The sequence below is a fragment of the Lontra canadensis genome, unplaced genomic scaffold, assembly GCF_010015895.1.
Source record: "Lontra canadensis isolate GAN:19392208 unplaced genomic scaffold, GSC_riverotter_1.0 scaffold53, whole genome shotgun sequence".
Lineage (NCBI taxonomy): Eukaryota > Metazoa > Chordata > Mammalia > Carnivora > Mustelidae > Lontra > Lontra canadensis.
The window spans coordinates 963,263-977,574 of record NW_022631047.1 but is presented as its reverse complement, the minus strand read 5'-3'; the positions used below and the strand labels follow the sequence as shown (position 1 = coordinate 977,574).

Sequence of the window (14,312 nt, the reverse complement as noted above, 5' to 3'; positions counted from 1 at the left end):
CCTAACTTGGTCGCGAACCAGGTTGAAACCCGACCCCTTGCGTGTACTACACCCAATACGGGAAGGGACACCCAGTTATCTAGCTCCGAGAGCCGTGGGGCCAGTTGGCCAGCGCAGGATTCACAACCCGGCTGTAGCCCATGTGGCGCGACACTCTACAGCACGGGGTACTCAAGATCTGCTCCAGTGATCCAGAACCCCAGCCAATGGAACCATAAAAACCACGTATCAGACAAGACCATTTTTTTCCTTCAGCTAAGACAGCAGAAGAGATGATTTATTGTACACGTGTTACATTCAGCCACAAATGAAAACAGTCCCGAAAAGTCACAGGTCCAGGGCAAAGGGCCAAGAGTCGGTTTTGGTATCAACAAGGCGGGTCTCTCAAAGGTGGTAGCTGCGATCAGATGGCGATGGATGGTCTAGATCCAAATCAAGCTCTAGAGAGTAGGCATGCAGCCCAACAATTGGTACCAGCGTCCCTGACCTCTGGCTTTCCTTATTTCTGCTCCTGTGGCTCCACCGGTGCACAAGCTAGCGGTTTACTTGGACCTCTGCCTCATCTTTCTTCTTTTACGCTTCAGCCTGAAAAGCAGACACGGAAATACATCTCCTGCCCACAAACCCAGGTTCAGTCTTTCCCTCCCATCCTAAAAATGTGCATCGGATACCAGGGGTAGCAAAACAAAAGGGCACTTCGGTCCTACTATCTTTATTGTGTTCAATCCCGTACTAGTAAAGTCAATACTTAGAATTGTTTTTCACCTAAGTTCTTTTATATTTCTAAACCAAATGTTCCTCCCACGTCTTGTCCAAGGCACGCTACACTTCCCCTTTCCTGTTTCGGACGGTCAAGTCTCAACATACCTGCGCATTCGCTTCTTCCTCCACTGGCAATCGATCATAACCAGACGCAGTGAATAAAACAAGAGATTAGCTTTAATACAGGTCTAGGCAGGGGTGTGAAGGACATTATTTAAAACCTGGCAGGTTCCTAAGTATGAGGGCTTAGTCGCAGTAACCCTATCAATTTGGACTCCCACTCTCACCCGCGGATATAAACCTGAATCTTGCGTGCGCTTTTCTACTCCCGCCCCCCTACCAACAGTACTTACTCCCCTCCTCTGCTTCTCCCCAAATTATTTTTCCTCCCCTATTAGCTCTTGGGCACCCTTGAGAACCCAGCGGCTCGGGAACCATGGCGGACTTCTCTTGCCCGGCTATCCCTCTACCCATCACCCATCACCCATCGCTACTGCCTCAGCTTACTGCCAGGAACTGCTTACCTTGGCTCTCATGGCGCAGAGGTTTCTACAGGCAAAGAGAAAAAGGCTACGGTTAGTTTGCTGTTATGATGGCTGGTGTAGAGATCAGATGTTAATGGATTGTGCACGGAATGCCAACACAGGAGCGAACAACACTTACCCAAGAAGATGGCGCTAAGGCCGAGAGAGGGGCTGCGGTCCGCCTCCAGCTATTTAACGGAGAGCTGTGTCGTCACTTCCGCTGTTTGGATCGTCCTTCGAGGGGCGGGGCTGCCGGAGGAGAGTAACAATGGCGTTTCAGGTGCCGGATTAAGTGATTGCATTAGCAGTTCTCTTGGAAACATTTTATTTGAGTTACAAAATTCCCCTCGCCCAGTTTTATTAGGAGGACATTGTATTATTTCAACGTGAGCACATATTTCCAATATGGGACCGAGACGTGCGGCCGAGCAAACGATAGCGACTTCCGCCTTCCCCCTCACTGCTTCATGGGAGTTGCAGTTTCGCGGGATACCCTCCATTTTATTATGGATAGGTGCGGAGTCTACAAAAATCCCCAATTTGTTTTCTAAATTGCTGTAGGGAGATTCTATCACGGAACTTACGAAGGTCCTAAGATTACGTGGGAGGATGTAAAGTGGGGAGTCGAGAAAGCCTTCATACTACAAAAAGAGACCTCTGTCATTTAGATCAACGCTTTTTCCTTGTCAACTCCGTACGGTCTTTCCCCACAATACCTGAGGCTGAATGTCACAAGATTCCTGGGCACAATGCATCTTGTTCAGAAAATACTTCAGTGACTTTCCTTCTACCTCGGGGTGAAGATCAAATCAATGGACAGAGGACGCAAGATCAGCTGTCTTCTCTAGAGTGAGAATATTTGCTGTTAGAGAACTTCCAGTCACAAGGTATGGTCAGGTCAGAAGCACTCGGAAAACATACCCATAGTTTTTGCTCTAGGGAAACTTGACTTAGGAAGGATGAAAAGAACCCCATACCATACAGACTTCACCTTTTTTCTTTGTAAGATTTTATTTATTGGGCTGCCTGGGTGGCTCAGTCGTTGAGTGTCTGCTTTCAGCTCAGACCATGATCCTGGGGTCCTGGGATGGAACCCAGCATCAGGCACTTCTCTCAGCGGTAAGCCTGCTTCTCCCTCTCCCACTCCCCCTGCTTGTGTTCCCTCTCTCGCTCTAATAGAAATCTTTAAAAACCCCAAAGATGGGGCGCCTGGGTGGCTCAGTGGGTTAAGTCTCTGCCTTCAGCTCAGGTCATGATCTCAGGGTCCTGGGACGGAGCCCCGCATCGGGCTCTCTGCTCAGCGGGTGGGCCTGCTTCCTCCTCTCTCTCTGCCTACTTGTGATCTCTGTCAAATAAATAAATAAAATCTTAAAAAAAAAAATTGGGGGCACCTGAGTGTCTCAGTGGGTTAAGCCTCTGCCTTCAGCTGGGGTCTTGATCCCAGGGTCGTGGGATTGAGCCCGCCATCAGGCTCTCTGCTCAGTGGGGAGCTTGCTTACCCTCCCCCCCCTCCCCCCCGCCCCCCCCCCCCCCCCCCTCTCCCCCCCGCCCTCTGCCTACTTGTGGTCTCTGTCTGTCAAATAAATAAATAAATAAAACTTTAAAAAATATATTAAGAAAACCCCCAAAGACTTTATTTGTCAGAGAGAGAAACACAGACGAACACAAGCAGGGGGAGTGGAGCGGAGAGAGCAGAGAGCCTGGTACGGGACTCCATTCCAGGACACCAGGATCGTGGCCTGAGCTAAAGGCAGACGCTCAACGACTGAGCCACCCAGAAGCCCCCCACCCCCACCTTACTTCTATAGTAAGAGACTGTAAGGCTGTTTGTGATCATCTTTTTTCCGTAATTTCCCTTTATAATTTACACAGTAACAACCTCACCTTTTTAACTCCGGAAAAAAACGTTTCTTGTTTTTTTTTTTTTTTTTTAAGATTTTATTTATTTATTTGACAGACAGAGATCACAAGTAGGCAGAGAGGCAGGCAGAGAGAGAGAGAGAGAGGAGGAAGCAGGCTCCCTGCAGATCAGAGAGTCCGATGTGGGGCTCGATCCCAGGACCCTGGGATCATGACCTGAGCTGAAGGCAGAGGCTTTAACCCACTGAGCCACCCAGGCGCCCCACGTTTCTTGTTTTTAACACTTAGGACTCGTGTTCCAAGATTTCAAGTAGTTCTAGTACTGTACCATCAGAATATGAAAAATTGTGCTTGCTTCGGCAGCACATATACAGATGATGAAAAATTTTTGAGAATAAAAAACCCCAGCAACATTATATCAAGTTCACCAGGATTTCACCTGTTGATTGGCCACTACAGTTGACACTTGAACACAGGTTTGACTGCCATTGGTACAGGTACCTGTGTAGTTTTTACACACAATACTGTAAACCTTTTTAAAAAAGATTTTATTTAGTTATTTGATAGAGATAACAAGTAGAGAGGCAGGCAGAGAGAGGGAAGCAGACTCCCTGCTGAGCAGAGCCGGATGACGTGATGCAGGGCTCCATCCCAGGACTCTGGGATCATGACCTAAGCTGAAGGCAGAGGCTTAACCCACTGAGCCACCCAGGCACCCATACACACAATAATGTAAATGCATTTTCTCTTCTGATTTTCTCGCTTTCCCTAGCTCTGTAATGGAGTATATAATACATATAACATGTGAAATATGCTAATGAACTGTTATCCCACAGCTTCTGGCCAACAGCAGGCTTTATTAAGCTCCGGGGAGTCAGAAATGCTCGTATTGTTCAGGGGTTGACTGCAGCCTATAAGCTCTTATGAAGGGAGCTATGTCCAGTTTTGTTTACTATAGTATATCCTGGTCAGCAATGTTTCACATCTAAGATAGCCTAATAAATTATCCATCTCAGACTGGCCCTGAAAAATTGAATACTAGTAAAGGCATTCTTCTGGCTTCCTAAATCAAAAGAAACATTGGTAAACAGTGCTTTATTTTTTACGGTACACCTTATCCCAAACAAACTGTCACCAACAAGGTTACTCTAGGGGCACCTGGGTGGCTCAGTGGGTTAAAGCCTCCGCCTTCGGCTCAGGTCATGATCTCAGGGTCCTGGGATGAAACCCTGCGTGGGGCTGTCTGCTCAGTAGGGAGCCTGCTTCCCCCCTTCTCTCTCTGCCTGCCTCACTGCCTACTTGTGATCTCTGTCTGTCAAATAAATAAATAAAATCTTTAAAAAAAGACTTTACTCTAGAAAAATTCAGAAACTTTCATAAAAAATGTACTGTCTTCATTCAGAAAACCCAGGATTTAGGTTTTCCCCAACCCACACTATCTCTCATTTTAGAAAGGCAGAATATGGGAATGTAAAACTAGTTCCAAATGGCCATCACCTCAACTAACAGTTCCCCCACCTCCCATTAAATAAGAGCAGCATACAAAGGCACATGATTATGAGCAAATCCAAATTTATTTTAACACCATGTCATTTTCAACATGTTTAAAAACCTCATAAGTTAGCGGGAGCCCTAGTTCCCTGGGACAACATGCCAGAGGTACTGAAATCCATCACCTTTCTCTCCAAACCCCTAGCAAATCATCCAATCCAAGTCCACAGCTTCAAAAAGCTAGGAGTTATCTCTTCAGTCAGTCTGCTCCTCCGGTTCCTGGTCTTTCTTTCAGGGAGGGAGGTCAAAATATTTCAAACAGGGAACAAAACCACAGTTGAGCTTCCAGCCCGGGTTTCCTAAAATGGAGCAGGGGAATGCACCACCCCCACTGACTCCAAACAAATGGACAAGGTTGAGATGGATTACTCCTTTACAGCTTTGTGAAGACAAAAAAAAAAAAAAAAAAAGTCCTGTGGAACAAAAATGACTAAAGAGATTTACAAATGAGGATCCATTTTGACAGATGAGAATCTCTTGGTAAATGCAGGCTCCGGCTCCTAAAAATGAGAGGGGCCTAACCAGACAGTTTGGATCACAAAAGGAATCTGCCGCATGTGAATAAAAACAATCTGAGGAATATAGCTCCTCTCTGTTTTGAGGCCTGATAAAATACCTGGGGAGAGTGGGAAAAGAGAGGAACAAGCCCCAAAGATGGGAAAATGCTGACACCAAAGTGGTATAAAAAAATTTCAGCTGAGTTTTTAGTGGTGGTGGCTACTTTAGCCTTCTCCCTGTTCTGGTATAGGGCCATAAACCTTGACCAAGCAGAGAGTAGTAGAAAAAGGCTAGAAAGAGGGGCTTGAAGACGATGAATTTTGACTCCTGATTTTATTATTCAATTTCTCTTTTCTATTTAAAGTAGTCTTCAGTGGTTGGGAAGCCTGGCCTCCCAAGACCAGAGTCAGTTGGAGCTGGTTGTTGTTGGAAGGGGTTGGGGTGGGGACAGGGATGGGGGCAGGGAGACCCTGCTCTGTTGGCGGTCCTGGGTGGAGAAGACGAACTGCACTTCACAGAGCCTGGGGTGTGGTGGGAGGGGGATGAGGCAGGAGCAGCAAGCTGGGGAGATGGGACCCACCTCAGTCCCCAGCTTCATTCTCTTCTAATGTTTCCCCACTGGTGGCATTCTCTGCAGTCTTGGAGGCCTATATTCATGGAAAGGAGAGGAAGACTTCTCAGTTCCCAGCTACTTGCAATAGTATCTGGGAGACCAAAGACAAAAATATACTAATGCTCTAGGTCAGGGCTGAGGTGGGGGGGGAGGGGGGAGGGGGTAATAAGGTTATACAGAAATATGTATGCCCACCACAACCCAGGAAGGTAGACTAAAGAGGAATCAGGTTCACCATGCCAGACAGCAAAGATCAAAACACACCTTCTTTTTTTTCTTTTTCTGGGTTTTCCGACTTGCAGAACTCTGGAGGAGGGCCTGGAGAAGAGGAGGAAGAAGGAAAACAAATTCTGAGCAATGCAGAGGAAACACGAAGTGTCACTCTCAGTATCACAGCTCTTTTCAGAACTTTGTTGATACCTCACCCTCACAGGACAGGTGCCATGTGCTCACACTTTCCATCACACACTGACCTTTAGCTCTGCATCTTGGACCTCCATCTCAGACTTGTAGAGGTCAGGTTCAAAGGGACCACTGGTTATCCGCATGGGGCCATTGGGCATGAGCAGGACTGTAAATTTAAACTGGGCAACAAATTCACCTACAGGAGGAAGGAAGTGTTTTGGTAAAATGCCCCCTCGTCGTACTCTCTTCTGTAAGCTAGAGGGAGGGGACCCTAACCAGGGGCTCCTAAGCGAAGCTCTCAGAACTCACCCTCCTTCTCATAGAGAACATTAAATGGCTGCAGCAGTTCATGTTTGGCACACTCCACCACACCCATCCGGGCCTTCTTCTCGTCTTCAAATGCTCTGGTGGGGGAAGACAAATTCAGGTCTCCTTAACCCCCACCAAGTCTGACCATTTTCCTCATGGCTTTAAATAGCTCCTACCCTCAGGCAGCAATCATGCTCAGGATCACTCTTTCACGTTACCTTCAATGAGAGGGCAATGGGGAGGGAGAGAAGGCATACATGCAGGCTGGAGCTACAAGTCTAGGCAGGGGCAGGGTGGGAGGGGGTGTGCTGGGAGAAGGAACAGTGTTCCTGGGCGTGTGGTCTATGAGTCAGACTGGTTCCGAGTCCTGTTCTTGCTAAGTGAGGCTGTAGTACCTTAAAGTAAATGGCATGGCATCAAAACGCCTTTCAACCTCACTGAAGAAGGCACGTGAAGTTTTCATTTTCAGGCCATACTGTTTAGAAGGGTCTCGTTTGTAAATGGTGGTTCTCTGTCCTGCATCCTTGGCCTAAGAGAGTAATAAGTTAGGTCATGTTTGGGCTGGTGCTCTCAGGATACACCCTCAGTCAGCCCTCTTTGCTAGCTCTGGCAACCTCTCCTCACCTTGCCCTCTCCTGAGCTGACAAGAACATCCACGGCATATACTTCATGTACCTCAAATTCAGCTTTTTCATGGTCCTTCCTAAAAGAAATAAAAAGGGAATCATAAAAACAATAAGTAGTTCCTGGAGTTTGAAGTAGAAGGCAGACACGATGAGGCTGGGAGTATGGAAGAAAACACTATGACTAGTGTCAGATGGACGAAAGGTGAAGAGTGGAACTGGCACCTACTTCTGCTGGTCTGTGGGATTCTGGATAATTGTTTTCTCTCCATCGATGACATGCTGCTTCAACTGATGAGACAACATACCTGTAGACAGGACAAAGCCATCTAGAATCCCAAAAGGTTTACAAATCCACCCACCTATGTCATTTGATGGAGCAGGCAATGAAGGGAAAATGCCTGGTTATGAAAACTCGGGGTAGTAAGGGTTTTGGCTTAGACTGTGCTAGAGCCAGGATGGGTCCTCAAAGGAACAAAATCCTTAATTCTACTAAAGCGCTCAGACCCTCAACCCTGTTATGTGAGGTCTCACCTTCTATTGGTGTGCAATTAAACGAGTGGGCAACCTTGTTCCAGGCTTCTGTCACTTGTGTGTTCTAGAAGTACAAGATCAAATAACAGGTGAGATACGTACGAGGGGCCAATCTACCATGTGAATGAAAAGGATAAAAGAACTGAGAATCCCCATATCCTCCATCAAGAGCAATGATTCTCACTGGTTTTTCATTTCATAGCCCTATTACCCCTACAACCTAACAATACCTCACGTTTGCTTATCATTTTACAAAGTGCTTTCAAAAAGATGGTCTAACTAGACAATTCTTAAAAAGTGGATAGGGTAGATCTATATCACATATCCCAATTTAGAAGATATAGAAACTGAGGCTCAGAAAAGTTAAGAGATCTGCCCAGGGGTAAGCCAGTTAACGGAAAGAAACTGGAAAAAACTCGGGTTTTCTGATGATAAACCTGATAAATCCAGTGTTTATGCCAAGATCTCTGTTGAGAGGGGGACAACAAGCTCTGATTTTCCCTTTTTTACCTCTTTCAAATATGATCTGATCCCCATCTAAGCTATTTCATTTGTTTCATTAAACAAAATGAAAAACAAAACTAGTATTATTAAACTATGTGTTAGGAACTTTATAAGGCTCATCTCAATTGTCACAACAGCGCTGTGATAATAAGGGACAATTTTATTTTTCCTTTTTTGTAGATGAGGAAATCAGAATTCAAAGTTATTTTTATTTATCTATTTATTTATGTATCAGACTTTATTTATTTATTTGACAGAAACACAGCAAGAGAGGGAATACAAGCAGGGGGAGTAGGAGAGGGAGAAGCAGGTCTCTTGACGATCAGGGAGCCCGATGCGGGGCTTGATCCCAGGACTCTGGGATCATGACCCGAGCCAAAGGAAGACGCTTAATGCCTGAGGCACCCAGGCACCCCTATTTATTTATTTTTTAAAGAAGGAGATCTATGTATGCCAAAGGGATGAAACTTTATTTATTTATTTTTATTTATTTGAGAGACATTGAGAAAGAGAGAGCAAGCATGAGAAGTGGAAGGGTCAGAGGGAGAAGCAGACTCCCCGCCACGCAGGGAGCCCAATGCAGGACTCGATCCTGGGACTCCAGGATCATGACCTGAGCCGAAGGCAGTCGCCCAACCAACTGAGCCACCCAGGTGCCCTCAAAGTTATTATTATTTTTTAAGATTTTATTTATTTACTTGACAGAGATCACAAGTAGGCAGAGAGGCAGGCAGAGAGAGAGGAAGAGGCAGGCTCCCCGCAGAGCAGAGAGCCCAATGCGGGGCCCGATCCCAGAATCCCAGGATCATGACCCGAGCCGAAGGCAGAGTCTTAACCCACTGAGCCACCCAGGCACTCCCCTCAAAGTAATTTTTAAACAGTAAGGGGTGGCAACAGGGCAAGAACCCAGAATTCTGATCTATGTCCTAACTATACAATAGCCACTATACGACACTACCTTCCAGGGGAGAAACACAGTAGTTAGTATATAAAGAATAAAAATAATCAATGTGCAAAGTAATTATAGCGAACGCAAGTGCTTACTATGTGCCAGGCACTCTTCAAGTGCTTCATAACAGCTGTATGAAGTAGGTACCATTATAAGGAAACCAAGACAGAGGTTTAAGTAAAAATGATGCAACTGAGTAACGACGGGGATAAGGTACAAACTGATTAAAAGGATGAAGAAACGAGAGAGCGTGGGGAAAAGAAGGGAGGAAGCTTTAAGTATTGAACAGGACCCTGAAGAATGAAATGCTAGAAAAAATATCTCATAATCTAAATGTAAAATTGTATTAATTCATGACAGTTCATAATTGCTGGGCTTCCTAATATTGTCTTGCAGGGCACAGAACTAACTTTTGGCCCCTCTCAGCCACCAGTCTACTGGTATGATGATTTTTGTCTTATAAGCTTTTAAAGTTGCGTTTTTGGGGGGGGGGTACCTAACTGGCTTAGTTGGAAGGATCACTCTTGATCCTAGGGATATGAGTTTGAGCCCCACGGTGGGTATAGAGATTAGTTAAGTAATTAAGTTACTTGGAAAAGGGGGGAAGTCTTTTTCTTTTTTCCATGTGTTTTACTGTGATATACTTCAAACTATTTTAGAAAAAGACACACATCCAAAACATGAATAAGGAAGGATCTCTAGGCTCCATAAAGAAAGGACCATATATTCCCATACACCAAGCATGGAACTTATCTATGATAGGCACTCAGAGTTAACTGCTGTTTAGTTAACTGTCTCTTCTCTTTCAGAAATACCATTCTAAGATACAACTAACTTAAAAAAAAATAAAGATTTATTTATTTGAGAGAGAGAGAGAGCTATCACAAGTAAGCAGAGAGGCAGGCGTGGCAGGGGGAGCGGGGAGCAGGCTCCCTGCTGAGCAGAGACCCCCCCCCCACCCAACGCGGGACTTGATCCCAGGACCCTGAGATCATGACCTGAGCCAAAGGCAGAGGCTTAACCCACTGAGCCACCCAGGGGCCCCAAGATACAATGAACTTTAAAGAGCTGTTTGTATCAGGGATGTCTGGCTGGGTCACTCAGTAGAGCAGGCGACTCTTGATCTCAGGTTGTGAATTCAAGACCCACCTTGGGTATACAGCTTACTTTAATAAAAAACAAAAACAAACAAACAAACAAACAAAAAAACTACTTTAAAAGGGAGCTGCAGGAGAAGCTAGCAACTCAAATTCAAGAGAACAGCTATAGATGACTAATGCATCTTTAGCTCTATCATCTTTGGAGCTGGGACTAAACAGCTTACCTGGTTTCCAGGTTTGACCAGGCGCAGGGCAGCTTCAGCACAAAGGTGAGCTGCCTTAATGACATCTGCTTTCCGCCCTGTTACTTGGGTCCCCTGTGGATAAGGAAATGCAATCAGGAAAGCGCTTTAACTCAACTGGTCACTAGCCAATGAGCGGGAGAGAAAACACTTTTCTCCTTTTATTTCTCTAGGGACTCTCTCAAAACATATTTGGTGGTAGGGGGTGGGAATAAGAAGCAAGCAGCAGCATATTCTCCCCCATTCTCCACAGGTGGAAGAATTCAAAGCAGGCCACCTACCTGAGCTACGTCAACCACAAAAGTGTGAGCCACATTAGCGATGAAGCCATCCACATGGACCCCAAGGTCACTAAAAGGCAAGAGCAGAGCACAGTATTAGCAAATGGCACTACGCAAATGCTTAGGAAAAAGATAAGTGCTCTAAAATGGCTTAAGCTTACATTTTTACCAAGTCACCTTCCTTGAGAATATAGTCCTGGTCGCTCTTCAAAGGGGAGAAGTGACATACACAGTTATTTACTGAAATGCTGGTGGGAAAGGCAATACCTGTAAAGAGACAATCATCAGCCTTACTGCCTTGCTGTCTCTCTCGCCCAATCTCTCTCTTGGGAGTCCTGCTGCCCCTCAGAAAAATGGAAGGATTTTCTTCAGGGTCTTGCCTGTTTAATCAGTTTGGATTGGGTAGGAAACTGCTTGTATCCCACCTGCCATTCCAAACTTCCAAATATCTCAACCAAAGCTCGGGCAGGGGTTATAGCATTACAATAAAACAAACAGGACTGAATAAGGGTCAAACTTGGGGAATTAATGAGGGATTTTTTTTTTTTTTTTTACCTTTTTTCATTTCTTTTTCTTTCTTGAAAATTTTCCCTGTCTCTTCCATAATCATGGCATCACCTTTCTCACACAGGCTCAGTACCGACACACCTGAGCAGGATGCTTCCACCAAAGACCGAAGTACCCCTGGGGACAGAATCCCACCATGTCAGCCCTGCATGTGTTGTCTAAGTTACCATCCAAACAATACCTAAAGTTAGAGCTTCTAATATTCCCTAGTGCCATTGCCCAAAGGTTGAAAGAGTGAACAAGTTTTGCCTCTTGGAATATACCTACCGATGATCACTAAATTTCTACCTTCCTTTTCCTAAAATAATAAGTCAACACACCCTTCCCTCCCTATAGAATGTGACAACTGGATAAACACCATCTGTCTCCCCAGTCAAGGGAGACCTTCCAAAGATCCCTGCAGCGTGGTAAGACAGTTACGAAGTTCAAGGGGGTGCTCACCAAGGTAACCAACATATGTTGCAAAGCAGACTAGAAGAAATTTATAGGCGTCAGGAACAACAGGAAGGTAGACACAGAAATGCTGACTCGAAGCTGATGCATTGTTAAATGCTACCTTCTTCCCTTCTCAGACACCCCAATTAGATGTTAGTAATCTCAATCTGTGTAAATTTATTTCCTCATCAACCAGTATATAAACCAAGGGGACTTAATCTAAGTTTCCTGGGCTTCAACAGGCTCATGGCTTACAGATCTTAGCACATCTCAAAGAGGTATAAGACCCAAAAAAGTTTCAAACTGGTATCTGGGATCACAAGTGCCCCGGAAGTTGTAAGTTGCAAGGGAAAACATTTTTTTCTAATTCAAACCACTAATACTAATAAGCACCCCAAAGCGGGGGTACTACACTAAATGCCCATTATGTTATAAAGCATTGTTCTGTTCAGTGGATGTCCTCCTCTCCATGGCCTACCCTGAACTACAGGTTTGATTTTTGTCATCTAGGTTTTGGTGAATCTTTGGAAGTGTGAAAGACTCAGGTTTTCAGCCACAGGACTAAAGGGATCCTAAATACCTATCTTTACTGTCAAAACCATTTAAAAGCCCAAACCCAACCATTTTCTGTCTCCCTAACTGGGTATTAAAGTGAAAAGGTGAACTGGAAAGAGAGAAAATAGAAAGTTAAGACATCTGCCTAAATTGGCAGGCAGCTGCTAAGGTCAGAGCACAGTCCTAATGAGGATGACTTTTGAGACTCTAAAATCAGCAGCCCCCCCTTCAGTACTATTTACAAGCTGCCTAGTTGGGGTGAGAACCTCAAAACACTCCTAGAGTTGACAAGCCCCAGAGAACAATCAAATTTGACGGCTAACTAAGGCTATCTGCACAGATTGTTGGCAGTAATGAGTAACTTCAAGGAAAGCCAGATAGATCTTCAAGAGCTGTGTTAGGATCTCCAGGAGTTCCCTCCAACGGTCTCTGAGCTGGCCCAAGGGCAGGAGGGGGCCCCACCAGCTAAGGAGTTGAAGTAAAAAACGCAAGAGTCCAGCAAAGCACGTGGTAGGGAAGCTGGTGTCAGGGACGGTAGCGGAAGAAGAAGAGAGCCGGCGATCCGCATGGGAACCCGGCGACACGTGCCGGCTGGGCCCCTGACGCCACGGAGCCAAAACAAAATAGAGGGGCGCTTCCGTCGCCAACAGCTGGGCGCTTCCTTTTCGAGGTGGCCTTGCCGCTGCCAGAACCAGAGAAGGCAGGGATCCGGAGCTAAGGGTGAGGGGCTTAAGATGCGCCCTGACTCCTGATTAACGGCCTAAGATCCGAGACGGCTGGGGGCCCTCGCTCTGCGCTCTTCCCGGTCGCGGGCCCGCACCTCCCCAGACTCCAACCCAGGCCTGGCGGCTCAGGTCCCAGGCGCAACACGAGTCTTCCCACCACGCCACCCCCAGCGGACCGGAGAGGGGCCCTCAGCAGCTCACTCTGCATGACCCCACCGCTCCAGCCCCTCCGGAGCCAGCCCAGCCCCGTCCCCCTTGCCTCCCCCTCTCAGCCTCGATCCCCGAACCCCCGAGGCCCGCACTCACGGTTGGCGATGTCGCCCCCCATCTTATACTTGGTCACGACCAGGTCCTCGGCGATAGTTTGCTCCTGCTGCTCGTCCTCGCCCGACATCTTCCCACCACCACCACTGCAACCTCGTTCCCCCTGAGCCGCCGCCTCAGTCTCCCTTCCAGCCGCAGGCTGTGGCTAGAGCCCCTTCGATCCGCGAGCAGAGCGCGAGCAAAAGCGCGAGCTAGCAGGGGAGCGGGCGGGCGGGCGAGAGCGAGAAGCTGCGAGCGCGCGGGCTGAGGCACAAGGCACGCTGGGACAACGAGTCCTTTCTACACCCCGCCTCTAGCCGACTTTGCTGTCTCTTGAACTACAATTCCCAGCCCGCCTTTCGCGCCCCTAAGCCAGGCCCTGGGGCCTTGCCCTCCGAGGGCCTCGCACGCCGGAATCGCCGAGCACGCTGGGAAGGGTCAGGCTCCGGCGGGAAGGCGGAGCCGTTGGCGAGCCTGAGGGGAAGCGTGGTCTCTCCCGGAAAAACCACATCCACCAGGAGCACTGAGCGAGAACCCGTAATAGAGAGGGGCGGGCTAAAGGGAGAAGGGGCGGAGCTACGGCGGGGCCGTGAGAGTAGAGGCAGCCCGGCAGGGTGTAGCAGGGTGGAGCCTCGGCGACGGGGGAGTGACTACAGTCAGGGCGGGGAGGCTGGGTGCGCCCTTCCCCGGGTCCCCGGAGCGGCTGGCGGGACCGGCTTAGCCGGACCAATCATCCTCTGATGTTGGGGGGACGGGGAGGGGCAAGAGTGCTGTGGTAGGAGACCAAAAGTGCAACGAGCGGGGGCTAACTGGGCAGCGAGAGTCCGGAGGGATCATCCATTCACAGCCTCCCAGTCTAGAAACCAGACTCCACTGAAGATGGCACTGTTGTTCCAACAATAGGCTTTGACGGCAACTAAGGGAAGTGTTCATAGAGACTTTTTCAAGAGTAAGAGTTCTGAAACATACGGG

At 47.3% G+C, this 14,312-nt stretch overlaps 1 protein-coding gene and 1 long non-coding RNA gene across 2 annotated transcripts; both read right to left on the bottom strand.

The window, feature by feature from the left end:
• Positions 1–239: 239 nt before the first annotated feature.
• Positions 240–2,017, bottom strand: LOC116877646. Its single transcript, XR_004384678.1, has 5 exons — positions 2,003–2,017; positions 1,426–1,535; positions 1,287–1,311; positions 868–890; positions 240–585 (listed from the first exon to the last, which is right to left on the bottom strand). It is a non-coding gene; the product is annotated as an uncharacterized LOC116877646 (long non-coding RNA).
• Positions 2,018–4,701: 2,684 nt separating this feature from the next.
• Positions 4,702–13,431, bottom strand: PA2G4 (proliferation-associated 2G4). The gene is made up of 13 exons (XM_032874434.1): positions 13,344–13,431; positions 11,311–11,439; positions 10,917–11,022; positions 10,756–10,825; positions 10,457–10,549; positions 7,680–7,743; positions 7,375–7,453; positions 7,147–7,225; positions 6,918–7,051; positions 6,523–6,617; positions 6,282–6,409; positions 6,073–6,126; positions 4,702–5,842 (listed from the first exon to the last, which is right to left on the bottom strand). The coding sequence occupies exons 1-13, from the start codon at positions 13,429–13,431 to the stop codon at positions 5,777–5,779; spliced, it is 1,185 nt and encodes a 394-aa protein (XP_032730325.1). The 3' UTR covers positions 4,702–5,776.
• Between the last annotated feature and the right edge of the window lie 881 nt (positions 13,432–14,312).

Coding starts and splice junctions, on each gene's coding strand:
- PA2G4 (XM_032874434.1), bottom strand. CDS start 13,431: ATGTCGGGCGAGGACGAGCAGCAGGAGCAAACTATCGCCGAGGACCTG. Junction 11,023..11,310: donor AGAAAAAGAAATGAAAAAAG/GTAAAAAAAAAA, acceptor GTCTCTTTACAG/GTATTGCCTTTCCCACCAGC. Junction 7,454..7,679: donor TAATTGCACACCAATAGAAG/GTGAGACCTCAC, acceptor TCCTGTCTACAG/GTATGTTGTCTCATCAGTTG.